Below are 15732 nucleotides of genomic sequence, written 5' to 3' on the forward strand. Positions count from 1 at the left end.
TTGATTAAAGCTAGGTTATTCTTAAACCTTAGGAATTAGGGTTTTGGTTTCAAATCTAGGGCTTGTGTAAATATCAAAACTCTGTGCATATCAATTGACTAGCTAGCTTAATATTAACCTTCTTGTTCTAATTCTGATTTGGGATTTGTTCTCTGTCACTCTAGCTTTGAATCTCTCGTGCTCGTGTTCTTCTAGTGTCCTTGAAATATATTGAGATCGACAATGATGTGTTACTACCAAAGAAGAAAAAGGCCGACACAGGTATCGTCGGAGCTTCCTTTTGAAATTATCAGTGAGATTTTGAGTTGGCTTCCTGTGTTGTCTTTGTTGAGATTCAAGTGCGTGTGCAAGCAATGGTTTTTGTTGCTTCAAGACTACAAGTTCATTGCAAAGCATAGCGATCGGACCCGTTGCATCCTCTCACCTTATTATCATTGCGAATGGGAAAACAAATCGATTGTCACTGTTAGTGATAAAAAGTTTGAGCTCAAAGGTTACTGTTCTGGCTTGTCCTTGGAGAAGAGCACAACATCTCAAGTTTGCCGCATTAGAAATCCTGCGACCTGCAAAGTGCTCTACTTGCCTGATGCACACGACGAGGGTTCCAAAGAATTAATGGACCTCGGTTTGAATTCACTCACTGGTGAGTGTAAAGTGTTCCGTGTCTATTTCGATACGGCACGGGAACAGGTAGGTATTGAAGTGATAACAATCGGAAAGGATGAAATGTGGAGACCTTTGCACAAACAAAACAAGAATTGGCTGGGACGAGGCAAACCGGTGCTGAAACAATCTCGTTGTGGGGCAGATAAGGTTGAATGGGCTCTTCACTTACCCGAAATTATAACCGAGGGACGTAAGTTGTGCTTACAAATTCATTCTCTTGATCTGTGGAGTGAACGTCTCACCACTACTACTCTGCCTCAAGGAGCTTTCATAGATTTGGAGAATCTCTGGCCTTTTCTTTGGGATAATCGTCCTGCCATTGCTGATATAGTAGGGGGGGACCTTCACATCTTGGTGTTAGTAGACTTCAAAGAGCACAAATGGAGTCAAAACAAGATCATCTTTCCCTTGAAAAATTTAGAGGTTGACGACACAATTTTGACGGATAAACTTGTACTTATACAAGGTCGTTCAAATCAACTCGTGTTTCTAAACGGAGAACAACTTATTTCATATGACATTGAGAAAAAGACTGTTAAGGTTTTTGCCAATTTAGAATCCTTGAAGGAACGAATACCTCGACTTAAGTCAACCCTCATGACTCTCAAGGAAATGACACCAGAAATTAAAGGAGCACAAGGCTAGAGCAATGATGTGTATTTTCACTCCACATGGATTCCTTGTTTGCAAAATCTCGTCTTTCTGTTCATCTTTTTAGATTGTTTGTGTTACAGTTTATGCTGCTCTCCAAGGGGAAGTTTGAACTTTTTAGCCACACCTGTTGTAACATAGCACTTGTGCCAAGATTACATTACATGTTTTGCTGAGTTTTGTCATGTCATGTGGAAACATAGCTAGAAACCCTTAAATGTTCCCTTGGACTTCTTCAACGTCGACGCACTTTTGAAGTAAAAACAAGACTTTTAATTTAGTTGTACCAGTTGCTAATTTTTAGTTTTCTAGCTAAATTAAAAACAACCCTACAAGCCTAAGTGTCGTGAAACATATACAGGAGAGTCCCCCTACCAGAATTTCTTGTCTAAAAACCTCTAAATAGTAAACTTGCGGGCCTTTACCACATTAAGTGGTGGAAAGGAGTTGAGTCCTTGCATGACGGCATGGATTCGAACCCCGTTGGTGGCTAATCTAACATCTACTCTAACAAAACCTATAGTTTGACAAAAAAAAACTTGCGGGCCAAGGTGTTATCATGGAATTTAGATCACGGTAAAATTCATCTCTCTCAACTTTTTTTTTCTGCTTTTCTTCTTTTCAGTCATTTAAATGGAATTTTGGTGATTCGAAAGTTGTATGTTTTGGTTTTAGAACATTTTTCCAGAACCTTTCTGGAATTCAGCACTAGGGTTTTTATACAAATTATTCCAAACAAGTATTATTGAATCCCAAAGGGTCTTGTTCTTTCAATAATTTTGTTTCCCATCAACCTCTTCCACTGATAAAATAAAGATTTATACCCTCTGAAGATGACTTCAGTTAACTTTCTGATACAGTAAACGAGTGGTGCGACCAGAAGCATCGGAGCTTCCCTTTGAGATTATCGTTGAGATTTTGAGCTGGAATTTAGAGTCTTTGGTTAGGTTCAAGTGTGTGCAAGTTATGGTGTTTGTTGATTGGTCAGGACTATGAGTTTATCACAAAACATGAGAGCCTGGCCTGTTACGAGTGGCTTCCTACGGATTATAATTTCAACATTGAAAGCCATTATGCTGGCTTGTTTCTGGAGAAGAGTGGTTCTTCTCAAGTTTGTCGGATCAGAAATCCTGCAACCCGCCAAGTACTTTACTTGCCCGATGCACATGAGAGTGTCGTACAAATGGACATCATTTTCAATTCACTCACTCATGAATGTAAAGTGGTATGTGTTCATTCTCTCAATTGAGAGGCAATGCACTTAGGATTTGAAGTTCTAACGGTAGGGAAGGATGACAAATAGAGATCCTTGAAACAACCAAACCAAAACTTTTTGGAACATGACAGAATGGTGGTGGAACAACATTTTTCACTTCAGATAAGGATGGAGGGATTGTTCATTTACCTGAAATTCTAACAGATTGGACATGATTTGTACCTAGAAGTTCCTTCTCTTGATTTGTGGAGTGAATGCTTCACCACTACTACTTCGCCCGAAAGAGTTTTCTCAGATTTGCAACAAGTTCCGTTTTTTCTATGACTGTCTAGCGGTTTCTGATATACCAGAGGGAGCCCTTCATGTCTTTCTGTTAGAAGACTATAAAGAGCACAAATGGAGTGGAACCAAGATCATCATTCCCCTGAAAATTTTAAAGGACAACCCACTTTGGAAGGATCAGGTCGTTATTGCCATGGTTCATCGTGATATAAGTATAATCAAGTTTCATGTTGGAGATGAAAGTTTTGTATATGATGAAATTGGAGAACATTGAGAAGTTGATCATGAAAACACAGGTTGGGGATAGAAAGTTTACTGTATATATGCCAAGCCTGATGAGTTTGAAGGGAATGAGAACAGAAAGCGAGACGATGTCATCTTAGAGAATCTTGTTTACTTCATGTTCATCTTAGACAATCTTGCTTTGTTACTCTTTAGGAGCAGTTTGAAACCTTTTAGTTACATAAGCTGCAACGTTTTGTCTTCATACACTTGAAGTGGCGGAGTATTCAATATTGTCGAATATTTTAAATTTTGCGCATCAATATGTTAAAAAAACTAGAGTGGCAAAATTGCAAAACATATTTTCTCGAATTTGTCGCGTCATGTGGAAACATAGCTAGAAGCTCTTAATGTTTTGGTGACCAAAACTTGTGTGGGAGTGGTTGAATTTTCCCTAGTTTGCATCAAAACTGTGTATTTGAATTCATGACTAGCGTAATAGTAACCGAGGGTCTCCTTCGTACTTTTTTTCTAATTCTGATTTGGATTTGTTAATTTTGTTTTGTCATTCTAGCTTTGAATTAATCCCATGTCCAATACAATGGGACAATGTGTTGCTACCGAAGAAGAAGAGGTGCCGAAGCAACGATTACCAGAGCTTCCCTTTGATACTATCACTCGATTTTGTTGTGGCTGCCTGTGGTGTCTTTGAAGAGCAATTTGAGCTTGAACCTTTTAGTTATGCCAATTGCTACATCGATGCAAAAAATTTGTCTTCTGAACATGAACATGTCGTACAAATAGATGCTGTTTTCAGTTCACTCACTCGTGAGTGAATTGAAGTGACATTTGTTTGTGATCTCGATCGGGAAGGATGTCAATTGGAGATGCTTGAAACATCCAAACCAGAATTTGTTAAAACAGGGCAAACTGGTGGTGGATCAAGCAGAATTTTGTTCATGCAGATATAGCGAAGGAGGGGTTTTGTATTTACCCGAAAGTTTATAAGATGGACACGATTTGTACGTAGAAGTTCATTCTCTTGATTTGTGGAGTGAATATTTAATCACCAGTACTTTTCTGGGAGGGATTCTTGTTGGGATGAAAACTTAGAGTACACAACTCTAACACAAGTGTTAGAGAGACAATACAAGTAAACAAATTACTTGTATTACACAAACAAAATATTACAACACAAACTATCAAAGACACTCTTGAGAAGCTATGACACTCTCTCACTTTTTAGAGACAAACTCTAGAGCACTCACACTCTTACAAGACTATTCTTTCTTCTCACTCTCGCTTGCTTGCTTACAAGCTTGCTTGGTTGGTTTCTTACCAACACACATGCATACATATTTATAGGCATGTTTGCCGACATATGGCCTCTCTAGAATTTTCTAGTGCATGATCATGCACACACTACGCCAACCTAGGCTTTGCATATTAGCCTTGCCGACTTAAATGATGCTAGAATTCTCTAGCATATTATTACACACACACATTTGTTATAATAGCTAGACAATTCTAGCTTGTTCCCACCGACACACTTATGCTAGAAGATTCTAGCATATGAATGCTTTCTCCTTTGTTTCTTCATCATGGGCCAATCTTTATTATTTGGGCTGGTGTTGTACTTTTAACAATTCTATCAGATTTGAAACAAGTTTCGTTTTACCTTTGGGGTAACCGTCTAGCGGTTGCTGATATAGCAGAGGGAGCCCTTAACGTCTTTTGCTGTTAGAAACTTCATGTTCATCTTAAGAATTTTGAACCTTTTTTGTTACACCAGTGTTTTCACTGCATCTTTTTATGTGGAAAACAAAAGAATATGTTCACGATTTTTATGCAGAAATAACGACATTTAAATATCACTAGATTTCCCCCAAATAGCATCCGAACAATTTGATCTCACAAACAGTCAAACAAAGCTCTTAAAAAGCCTTATACATCAAATACATTAATCCCTTTTAGGGTTTAACCAAGCTTTGCAAGAACATCACTGAGGGAAGATACGGTCGCGGCGTAGTACTTCTCTGCTTCCGGGGTGCTCTTGATCTTCGCTGCATGGTCCAACTGTCCCCAGACACAAAACAAAAGTACATGAATCAATGCAAACCAAAATCTATGTCAAGTAAAAGACGTGTATGTCACATGGTGAACTTACGCCGTCAATGTCTTTGAAGAGCTTTCCAGCGAGTTCCTTGAGGGGCTCCTTCTCGCCCTTAGGTTTGGCAGAAATGACGGTCTTGAGGTCATAACGGAGATACGAGGCTCTGAGACGAAGATCGTTCTGGACGTAGGGCCATGCCTTTTTGTCAATGAACTCCTTGACAGCTACAATTTCCTTGGCTGACTCCTTTGCCCGCGCGGCAGCCTGAGCCGGAGTGAGCGGTTGGAGGAAGAACCTCTCCTTCAACGGCAGGTCAAGGTCTCTTGCCTCATCCGAGTTTAGGGTTCCAGCTGCCACAACAAAAACAAATTCACCTTCATGAGTTCATCAACGCACCCAATAAACAATTCATGCACTTCATATTCTCAATGATTCAGATCAAACTAAACATGATGTGTTGCAAATCCAATTCCAATGTTTAATTCTGCAATCAAAATAGTGCTTTTGAAATAAGCATTTGAAATTTTGTGTTTCTAATAAAAACAACGCTTATGAGCAAAAGTGCTTCTACAGAAACAGTCTCAAACGAGTCCTAAAACATTGTACATTTTCCATGTAACAGGTTTCTATATTATGTTTTAGTATTCTAATGCAATTGCCATGCTAAGACTGAAAATAGCGACAAGGTCAAGAGTGAGGGTCTTACGCAATCCGCCGGAGGGAGGTGGAGGAGGACCGACTTTGATGGGCTTAGCCTCGGCAAGCACAGCTTGGACAAATGACCCGGAGGCCAGACCAACTGCGACGAGACCAAGCACGGCCCTACGACTAGTTTCGGGCTCTGAAGGCACTTGCTGGGCTCTAATGGTGAGCCCGTACCTCGCCACGGCTACCCTGCCGGTGCTGCTGACCGTGTTCAAGCGTGATGAGCTGCTTAGGTGGAGGCTGCCCTCCAAAACTGCCTGGGAGGAACCGTGCAGGCCAGCCATTGAAGCCATAGCTTGTGCCATTTTCTTAACCTCCTTAACTTTTTATTTGTTTTTTTAACAATTATCAGTTTTCAGTGGCAGAAATGTAGAAATCATATGTTTTGTTCTATGCTTATGCGATGTAGAGTGGTCTTGGGCAAGGACCTTATCTGCCATTTTCTTGTTGGATAAATTGGATATGGTTATTAGCCAATTGGGATTTGACAAGTGTTCCTCGTTGCATTTTCTATTTGACAAGCTGGATAATGTTCCAACTAGTACTCTGTCATTCTGATACGTGGACTCCTTGAGATTATCACAATGATGTTATTAGTCTTTCTAGCTACATAATACCATTCATTTCAAGTTGAAAGATTAAAATGAAACATTGTCTATATTTTATTTGGAAACTTGGCGGTACGAGAGAAATTTTTTTAGCATCTAAAAGTTAAAATTCACAAAGGCATTAAACTATACTTCGTTTAAATCATAATAACGAGAGCGCCTTGCATAGTGTCATATTGAATTCTGATTAATGAAAATTTTAAGAGAAATTCACCTACACTGTGATTATGACGTTTTCCAACTCACTTGTACTCATGCGTTAGAGTTTTCATATGTCAATGCGTAATGGACTTTAGATACTGCCACAACGACATACTCATTGTATGAAAGTTCTTTAAAACTCTGAACAAAAATAAATTAATTAAGAGGAATCATCATGTCCATCTACTTTCAAGTTCAATTTTTTGTCAAAATCTCATATAGTGTATAGTCCTATACCAAATAAGTTATAGATGAATTTGCCATTTATGTGTTAAATCCAAATTTAAATGTCTTCCAGAATTAATGAAATTTGAAATTCTATTCAATGAATTACTAGCGATGCAAATCTAGGTTTTATGTCAAAATACTAAATCCAATTCGAACAAGAAAAAGGAAAAAAAATATTAAATAATTAATGAAAATGCTTCGTTTCATTTTAGTTTTCAAATAGCGATATTCGAATGCAACTTACTTAAATTCCTCTCCCGATTGAAGCCTTCTAAGTTTTAGTCTCTATACTGTATGGAACAGCATCCAAAAGGGTCCAAAATTACAACACATGACAGGTGAAAATGCGGTTCTTCGTACTTTTTAGTCTGTTATTTCTCTTTTGTTTAGTCTTTTGGTGTTGCTTATCCGCTTTACAAATTTCAATTATTTGGTGGCATTTTTGACTTTATACCATCCCAATATCCTAAGTCTAGGGATCATTTAATCCGGGACGTTAAAATTTGATCCAACAGTTACAATTATTATAACTTTAAAGGGGCCTCATGTTTGTAGCTTTTTGATCTAATTTCAACAGCCCATATGATTTGATCCCTAGGCTTAGGATATTGGGATCCGGGTTCTATACCATTAACCACAAACAAATGTAGAGTTAGGGATGATTTAGGAACGGTATTAGAAGATGAATAGTTTTTTAGTGTGATTTGAACATGACCTGGATGATCAAGTGTCATAATGCAATTGATTGGGCTTTTAAAACCGTAATTCATTAAGTAACTTGGCCCTTTGAAACCCGCATAAACCGGCCCGGCCCGGCCCATATAATCACCAACGTCCTTTTGGAAGAGCGTGTTAATGTTTGTACCGCCAGATCCAATTTCAAATTTTCATTCTCTGTCTCTCTCTCCTTTTTCTCTCAGACACTCTTCTCCAACTCTCGAGCCCTATCTTCCGCCAAATCCCCAATTCGATTTCACCAATCAACTCTGCAAATTCAACGTCACACCCTTATATCCGACCGTCGGCTCCACCAGATCGGCAGCTAAGAAGCGGAACCTGATTAATGGCGTCTCGCAACCAAAACAGGGCTCCTCGGAGCCCGTTTTCTGTAAGTGAGAATAAAAGAATTAAAATTTTCAGTTTTAATTTTGTTTGCTTAATTCGGTGGGTGATGATTTTGTTGTTTTGGGTTCAGAATGGAAGAAAAATGTATGAAATGACTTTTGGGGTTGGTTGAAAATTAATGGTTATGTAGGATTGTGTAAATAAAGGTTTCAGATGGGGGATTGTAATGGTGAGTTTTTTGTTTTGTGTAGAAAAAGAGTAGTCTTGATGAAGTTCCCTTAGACAAGCGGCGGAGAATCGAAACAAGAAAACCGGAGGTACCGAGTAGTATGGGCCGCCAACGACCACCACTCGCTGTTGTTAAGCAAGACGCAGCAGGTACAAGCGATATAGGCAGTGTGGAGGGATCAGAGTGTGCCAATGTTGAGTTTACGAAGGAAGAAGTCGAGGCGTTGTTGATTGAGAAGTTAAAAGTGAAGAAATTTGATCATAAGGTTTATTTCTCACCCCAATTGTTTTAATAAATAGGGCTTTCTTGGGTGCTTGTTTTGAAATCTGAATTGATGTTTTTTTTTTTTTTTTTTTTTTATAACGTTTTTTTATCTGGTCATATGGCAGGGGAAAGCTGAGCAGTTAGCTGATTATAGTAAGAGGCTGAAGCTATGCATCAAATGGTTGCAGGAAGTTGAGGAAGGCCATATTCTCGAGGAGGAAAAACTACGGAATGCATTGGCTTCTGCAGAAAAAAAATGCGCGGATACTGGTATTTCTTTATTCTTTATTCATGCCATTGTCTGTTGGAGTGACATAACTTCGTAACTAACCGATGAATTGCTTATATGTGGCGGTATATTAAGTATTATAGAGTTTTCAGATGGAAATCTCAAGTCATTTGTCAAGTAGTATCGTGCTTTTGTTACAAGTGAACCTATGTGGTTATGATATTTAAGAGATTTTGTTCAAAGGAACAGATTTGTAATATGTGTTCAATTTGTTTATTTTTAAGAGGTGGAGATGAAAAACAAGGTCGACGAGCTCAATGCTGTAAATTCAAAGCTGAGGGAAAATATAGCTACTTTAGAAGAGAAACTTGCGAAAGAAGAATCAGAGAAGTTGGTAAGGTTTCCAGTCATGCAGTTACACACTAATTTTTGTGATATGATTGTCATTCCTGCTTTTGGTTTTTTTGTTCCTGGGTCTTTTCTTCGCATATTTATTTTCATCCTTTTGTTTGACATTCAGGATGCGATGGCTAGTCACAGAAGTGAAAAGGAAGCAAGGGATGCTGCTGAGAAGTTGCAAGCTTCTCTCTCACAGAAGCTTGAAATAGTGCGGGAGGAGAAATTAGTTGCAGACAAGAAGGTAATATAGTCAGATTTTTCTCTTCCTTCTGCATATTACCTATTCTTTTCCGAATTCCCCTCCGGTTTATCAAAATTTGCATTCGGTAATGTTTCTAAAATTGTGCCGCTGCAGGTTTCTTCGTATCAGGATTTATATAATCGAGCACAAGAGTACAACAAGAGTCTACAACAGTACAATAGCAAACTCCAAAAAGATCTTGAAACTGCCACCGAGTCTCTCAAACGAGTTGAAGATGAGAAAAGGACAGTTCTGGAGACGCTTAGCAATTTGAGGGTTCACAATAAGGCATTGCAAGATGAGTTGACTAAAGTAACAGTACGTATCTGTGCAGCAATCCTTGTGTTGATGATATATACTTTTTTTTCACCTTTCACCACCCTATATATATCCTAGTTCAATTTTTTTGTCAACTGAGAGACAGTGTTCTTGGGAAATGACCCATTTATTTGCCTGAAATCCAATAATATAACACGCCCTTTGACTGTATGTACATGATTTGCGTGCAGGCCTCACTGGACGAAACATTAAAGCAGAAGGAATTATTAGATAATGAAATCAAATGCCTTCGTGGGGAACTGCAACAAGTTAGAGATGACCGTGATCGCCATGCAAGAGAGATTCAAGATTTGAGGGATCAAGTGGTGAAGTACAAGGAAAACACTGAGATGTCGTGTGAAGAGTTAGATAGATTGATGAGAAAATCAAAAGCCTTGGAGGTTCATATTAGATTCTTTATTTTGTTTTAGTTTTTTTATTTTATTTCATGATTTCCCGCTGTATCAACTTTTTAATATTGTGGGCATGCTTTTTTAGGAAAGAGATTCATCTCAGAAACAGGAGATAGATACATTAAGGCATGAGCTAAATGCTGCAAATGACAAATTGAAGGTGATATGAATTCAGTTGGGGTTTTAAAATGTTGCTTCTACCTGTCAATTTATAAGTTAACATCTACTGTTTACTTTCTCTTAGATGGTCAGTCAATCCGCTTCAGAAACATTGACAGAATTTGAAGAACATAAGAGAGTCGTACAGGAGTTACAAAATCGTCTGGCTGAATCAGAGCTGCAAATACTGGAAGGAGAGAAGTTAAGGAAAAAGTTACATAACACTATTCTGGTAATTTTACTATGCTTAACATGTTATAGAGTTAATAAGATTTCAGGGTACTAATCTTTTTCTTTAATAGGAATTAAAAGGTAATATTAGGGTGTTCTGTCGAGTGCGTCCATTGCTACCTGACGATGCCAATGCAACAGACGCCCCTGTAGTTTCTTATCCTACAGGAACAGAATCTCTTGGCAGAGGCCTCGACTTGGTACAGAGTGGTACGGGCATGTCTAATAATTTTTTACTTTAATTAGTTTAAAATATAAGTGTACACCACTTTACTTAGTTATTTTAATCTAATTCCACTATAAATGTTTGCAGGCCAAAAATTTAATTTCACATTTGACAAAGTGTTTCACCACGAGACTTCCCAACAAGATGTTTTTGTGGAAATATCGCAACTTGTACAAAGTGCACTTGATGGCTACAAGGTATAAGTTGAATCTTGTTCATGTGTTTTTAAAGGAATTAAATGTTCATTGGACTGAATTTTTTTTTTTTGGCACCTTAAACCGTAACACTTTTTCTTCCCATTATTTTGGTTTCCGAGTCCATAATCGAGATAACTTTTGCCCTTAGGAATTAGCTGCCAGTGTTTAATATTTTGTGTATTTTGGTTATGTGCTGATCGTTTTTCTTTCCCCTTTAAGTATTTTATGGATTATGTTTTTAGAATTAGAACTGCTTCCAATTTCTTTGGTGAATTCTTTTACCTTTCATACAGGCAAATGCATGCACTAAAATAAATATTGATTATTTTTTTCAGGTCTGCATATTTGCGTATGGTCAAACAGGTTCCGGAAAAACTTATACTATGATGGGCAGGCCAGATGCTCTAGAGCAAAAAGGTTTAATACCTCGTTCCCTCGAGCAAATATTCCAAACGAGTCAAGCTCTTCAGGCCCAGGGTTGGAAATACAAAATGCAGGTACTATGACTTGTTTTTTGTTTGTTTAGGTTTGCAAATTATAATGTCCTTTCAAAATATGTGCAGGCCTCGATGCTTGAAATATACAATGAGAACATTCGTGACTTGTTATGCACTGGTCGTTCAAGCAGTGCAGACTTGTCAAAGATAGAAAATGGTGTTTGCGGAAAGCAGTACACGATAAAGCATGATGCAAATGGAAACACATATGTTTCTGACCTAACGATTGTTGATGTTTGCAACATAAACCAAATTTCATCTCTTTTACAACAGGCTGCACAGAGCAGGTATGCATCAAAAGTATTCGAATCGGTCGTGATATTTCATATATGTTAGTTCATTTTGAGTCACTTTCATATGAAAGGCTGCACTTAGCAATGTTACTGTCAAGTTTTCAAAACATCAAATCTGATGTGGCTGTTCATTCTTGAATGCTATTTCTTAGGTCTGTAGGCAAGACTCATATGAATGAGCAATCTTCGAGAAGCCATTTTGTGTTTACCTTGCGTATATCTGGGATTAATGAGGTTTGTTTTGCGCTGATGTGATGTTATTGTTCTTCCTTACCAATCTTTCATTCGCTTTTTAAGTTTGATTACTGACATGCTTTCTTGCCTTGGTAGAACACGGAACAACAAGTCCAGGGGGTCTTAAATCTTATTGACCTTGCCGGTAGTGAAAGACTATCAAGGAGCGGCGCAACTGGAGAGCGTTTGAAGGAGACTCAGGTTCGTTTCTTCTTGAAAATCTCCAATCTTCTTTCCCGAATAGATGTAAATATATTGTCAAGTTTTATATTGGTTAGCTAACAATATGACATTAACTACCAGGCCATTAACAAAAGTCTCTCATCATTGAGCGACGTCATATTTGCTTTGGCGAAAAAGGAGGACCATGTTCCTTTTAGGAACTCCAAACTGACATATCTTCTACAGGTATAGTAATCTTTGATTATTTTTACCATTATGGCAGCTTGCTTTGTTCTTGAAGAATTGTAGTAGTTACATTGTTGGATGACATCTCATTTAATGTATAAACAGCCTTGTTTGGGAGGAGATTCGAAAACATTGATGGTTGTTAACATCTCCCCGGATTCCTCTTCGGTTGGGGAATCCCTCTGCTCACTTCGATTTGCTGCTAGGGTCAATGCTTGCGAAATTGGGATTCCTCGGAGGCAAACCTCCATGAAACCTGCAGATAATCGCTTAAGTTACGGCTAGCTTTGTCATCTTTTCTGTTTGGAGGTTGGTTGCTGTCGTCTGTATGTGGGAAAGGGTGTGTTTTGTAGATCTTGTGCTTTAAGGTACTACAAAATTTGTACTTGTAGATTTGTATCGTGTACTGAGAGATCAGTACGTTGTTTTCTATGCTTATGAGTTATGACAAAATATAGATTTATTATTTCAGTAACTTGATTTATTGCTGTATGAGAAAATATTCCTTATTGGATCAACACTTATCACAAGTAATGATTGGCATATTCCTTTGTTAGTTGAATACAATAACAACAAATCTTAATCTCTCTAATTGGGTCGGCTGTATGAGTCCAGAACACCGTGTGTCCTATTTTACCTCAATAAGGTAGTTCAGTGCATTGAGACTTCATTAACTCTTTGATATGGAACCATTTTTACATCTTTTTATGTCTACTCACGTGTTATTCGGTTTCACGTGCATTTCGAATACTATAAAAGTAGTTGATGTTACATTCTAAAATTGATTTGCTATAGAGATACTAGCACAACTCTTTATAAGCCGTTGACTTTACTTAGCTTTTTGATGAGAAACAATCTTCACATCCTCACAATAAATAGCCGAAAAAGTACCCTAATTTTTTTTTAGTTTTCACTATTTATTGTCTTTTATTTATTTGACAAACATACAGATTTAGTCATCAGTAAAATTAAATTTTTTTTTTCCCATGCACTAAGCACTAAGTTTGAATTTCCCGTCTAACACTATAAATTGATACAATTAATATATTTTAATTGTAAAAAATTTGTCAACTTACCAATGAGGGTAAAGGGGCAAAATCATCATACCATAGTTTGCATTATATAACGGTGGTGGGTCCAAAAACATTCATATCTATCCTAATCTCTTTTCTCCTCCTTTTTGATAAAACTAAACTATCTAGCCCGTTGTTTTCAAACCGTGACAAAAAATAAGAATAAAGCGGTATTAGCAGCATCAGAATTCCAGAGTTATACACACAGTCACGGATATCCGAATCAAACTACAAAAGGCCACCTAACTGAGCCAACCGTGCCAAGCACGAGAAGCAACAGAAAGCAGAGAAGGAAGGGGAAGATGGCAGGTCAACTACAAGAAGAGCAGCAGGTAACTAGGCCCAAAGTCATGAAGGTTGACTCTGTGGAGACTTGGGACTCGTATGTTTCCCAAGCCACCAACCAAGGCTGTCCTGTACGTCTCCTCAACACTCTCGATTTCCGTTTAATTCGAGCGCTGTTCTAATCTAATCTAAACTATTTGAAAAATGAGGATTCGAATTTGCGCGAGAGCAGCACACCACTCTAGCCGACTTGGCTGTGGCACGTGAACATGATTAATTTGATCACAGTTGTGGAATTATGAGTTCGTTGTTGAATTGGTTTTTGGTTGGATGTGTTTGTAGATTATTACACATTTCACTGCTTCGTGGTGCATGCCTTCGGTGGCTATGAACTCATTCTTCGAGGAAATTGCCTCAGATTATCCGGATGTTCTGTTTCTCACCGTTGATGTCGACGAGGTTAAGGTAATTAACTTAATTTCTTCAAACAAGCATATGTCTAATCTGTATATGTATAGTTATATATATTTATCGAACCGGTAAATTTATATGCTAGAACCCTGTTTGCATTTGTTGATGGTTTATGTTGTGAAGGAGTTTGTTCAAGCCTTTATTGAATCTGTTACTGAACAACACTTAATTGATCTTCTGAACTCGACCAGATTCCGACCTTTTGGTCCGGTGTTTTCGAGTGATATCTAGTTTGAGGTTATGTCAAACTTTACGAGTTTTACAAACCATTTTGGTGCAAAAGAAGATTCAAAGAAATGGTAATGGAAGAGGACTAAAAACTCGCATTCATGGGAATTTTTGTTTAGGGGTTCGATTAGTGCTTGAGTTTTTGTTTGTGATTTTTCGGATATTGCTTGTTGAATTGAGTTTTTGGCTTGACATCAACCTCTTTTGGAGCGTTCACTCGTGTGTTTACAAACCTTTTCGCTGCGAAGAAAAGGAAGTTTGAAGACTTTCCTGTCAAGTAATTTTAGCAATCTAGCAAAAGAGAGGGACTAAAAGCTCTTATTACAGCAACTTTTCTCTAAAGATTTTGATGTTGTTTATGATGGCGATGCCGATATGGATGTAAATATCTCTCTCCCTTTTGTTTTCATAGGAGGTAGCGACCCGACTGGAGATAAAGGCGATGCCAACGTTTTCGCTGATAAGGGGCGATGCAACGGTTGACAAGCTCGTGGGTGCCAATCCGGAAGAGGTAAGGAAAAGGATTGAGGGTTTCCTTCAGTCCAAACGTGTGGATGTTGCGTAGCACTAGCAGCAGTGTGATATGATGCAGTTTGAAGTAGTGAAATAAGTGGTTGTGAATGGTTTTAACACAGATGTGGATGATAAGCTTTTTCTTTGGCTGCTGTACGGATGGCGTAAACCGAAAACCTACCGATGCTTCAGTTGATAAACTTGTCACTATAACATTTTATGCTTTGTAATTTTGTTTCTTCTGTTCTTTCTGTCTCTAGTGATTGTGCTTGGAAGATGTTATAATCTTTGACCTCCAGAAGTTGTAAATTGTGGTTGTAAGTGCAGTGGGAAATTCATATAAATGTGTGAAGAAGTTGTAAATTGTGCTTGTAAACGTTTCTTAAATAATACATAAGTTTTGGGCGGATAAATTAGCAGGCTTCAATCGTATAACACGGATGTGAAAAACTTAATTGCATAATTGCACCAAACAATCAGGTCTGTATTTTCTCGTACGAGCGGTCAAACAAGGCCTATTAACATCGGACTAGGATTCTTTTTCCTTTTATTTCCATTTCCTTCCATATCCTCCTCTCAAATTCTTTATTGTGTCTTTCTCTTTCTATGAAAAATTAATATAAGATATTGTTGTGGTTTATCCGTGACCGATAAAATAGGAGAAGAGGAAAAGGAAGGGAAAAAAAGAGGAAGGTTGATTTCATGGATTGGATCCAAAAGAAAAGGCCCATTTGTTTGGAATTCAAGGCCCAACTCAAAGAACAAAGGACTAAAGATAAAATAAATCAAAATAAAGGGGTGCAAAACGAAAAAACGAATAATTTTGTAGTAGCACGTTTCGTGGTGGCTGTGCAATGGCGACGCACC

The 15732-nt window shown here is 38.0% G+C and overlaps 4 protein-coding genes across 4 annotated transcripts; 3 read left to right on the forward strand and 1 right to left on the reverse strand.

The window, feature by feature from the left end:
- The first annotated feature begins 175 nt into the window (after positions 1-175).
- LOC137727391 (putative F-box protein At1g47790) lies at positions 176-1438 on the forward strand. The gene has a single exon (XM_068466259.1). It carries the CDS (start codon positions 223-225, stop codon positions 1309-1311), a length of 1089 nt encoding a protein of 362 aa, XP_068322360.1. The 5' UTR covers positions 176-222; the 3' UTR covers positions 1312-1438.
- Positions 1439-4878: 3440 nt separating this feature from the next.
- On the reverse strand, positions 4879-6234 carry LOC137727241 (oxygen-evolving enhancer protein 3, chloroplastic-like). Its single transcript, XM_068466099.1, has 3 exons — positions 5857-6234; positions 5205-5500; positions 4879-5113 (listed from the first exon to the last, which is right to left on the reverse strand). The coding sequence occupies exons 1-3, from the start codon at positions 6158-6160 to the stop codon at positions 5015-5017; spliced, it is 699 nt and encodes a 232-aa protein (XP_068322200.1). The 5' UTR covers positions 6161-6234; the 3' UTR covers positions 4879-5014.
- A 1560-nt stretch (positions 6235-7794) lies between these two features.
- On the forward strand, positions 7795-12741 carry LOC137729796 (kinesin-like protein KIN-14C). The gene is made up of 17 exons (XM_068468819.1): positions 7795-8000; positions 8209-8451; positions 8576-8720; positions 8964-9073; positions 9200-9319; positions 9434-9637; positions 9829-10038; positions 10136-10210; positions 10295-10441; positions 10512-10650; positions 10754-10863; positions 11199-11360; positions 11427-11647; positions 11806-11887; positions 11984-12088; positions 12191-12295; positions 12401-12741. Exons 1-17 carry the CDS (start codon positions 7956-7958, stop codon positions 12578-12580), a joined length of 2403 nt encoding a protein of 800 aa, XP_068324920.1. The 5' UTR covers positions 7795-7955; the 3' UTR covers positions 12581-12741.
- A 794-nt stretch (positions 12742-13535) lies between these two features.
- Positions 13536-15278, forward strand: LOC137729786 (thioredoxin-like protein CXXS1). Its single transcript, XM_068468808.1, has 3 exons — positions 13536-13784; positions 13996-14118; positions 14765-15278. The coding sequence occupies exons 1-3, from the start codon at positions 13671-13673 to the stop codon at positions 14915-14917; spliced, it is 390 nt and encodes a 129-aa protein (XP_068324909.1). The 5' UTR covers positions 13536-13670; the 3' UTR covers positions 14918-15278.
- The last annotated feature ends 454 nt before the right edge of the window (positions 15279-15732 follow it).

The sequence above is a fragment of the Pyrus communis genome, chromosome 3, assembly GCF_963583255.1.
Source record: "Pyrus communis chromosome 3, drPyrComm1.1, whole genome shotgun sequence".
Taxonomy (NCBI): Eukaryota; Viridiplantae; Streptophyta; class Magnoliopsida; order Rosales; family Rosaceae; genus Pyrus; species Pyrus communis.

Excerpts from the sequence above, each read along its gene's own strand:
- LOC137727391 (XM_068466259.1), top strand. The coding sequence starts at position 223 with ATGATGTGTTACTACCAAAGAAGAAAAAGGCCGACACAGGTATCGTCG.
- LOC137729786 (XM_068468808.1), top strand. The coding sequence starts at position 13,671 with ATGGCAGGTCAACTACAAGAAGAGCAGCAGGTAACTAGGCCCAAAGTC. Across the intron at positions 13,785-13,995 it reads CCACCAACCAAGGCTGTCCT|ATTATTACACATTTCACTGC; the intron begins GTACGTCTCCTC and ends ATGTGTTTGTAG. Across the intron at positions 14,119-14,764 it reads TTGATGTCGACGAGGTTAAG|GAGGTAGCGACCCGACTGGA; the intron begins GTAATTAACTTA and ends TTGTTTTCATAG.
- LOC137727241 (XM_068466099.1), bottom strand. The coding sequence starts at position 6,160 with ATGGCACAAGCTATGGCTTCAATGGCTGGCCTGCACGGTTCCTCCCAG. Across the intron at positions 5,501-5,856 it reads ACCTCCCTCCGGCGGATTGC|CTGGAACCCTAAACTCGGAT; the intron begins GTAAGACCCTCA and ends TTGTTGTGGCAG. Across the intron at positions 5,114-5,204 it reads TCTTCAAAGACATTGACGGC|TTGGACCATGCAGCGAAGAT; the intron begins GTAAGTTCACCA and ends GTCTGGGGACAG.
- LOC137729796 (XM_068468819.1), top strand. The coding sequence starts at position 7,956 with ATGGCGTCTCGCAACCAAAACAGGGCTCCTCGGAGCCCGTTTTCT. Across the intron at positions 10,651-10,753 it reads CCTCGACTTGGTACAGAGTG|GCCAAAAATTTAATTTCACA; the intron begins GTACGGGCATGT and ends AAATGTTTGCAG. Across the intron at positions 11,361-11,426 it reads GTTGGAAATACAAAATGCAG|GCCTCGATGCTTGAAATATA; the intron begins GTACTATGACTT and ends AAATATGTGCAG.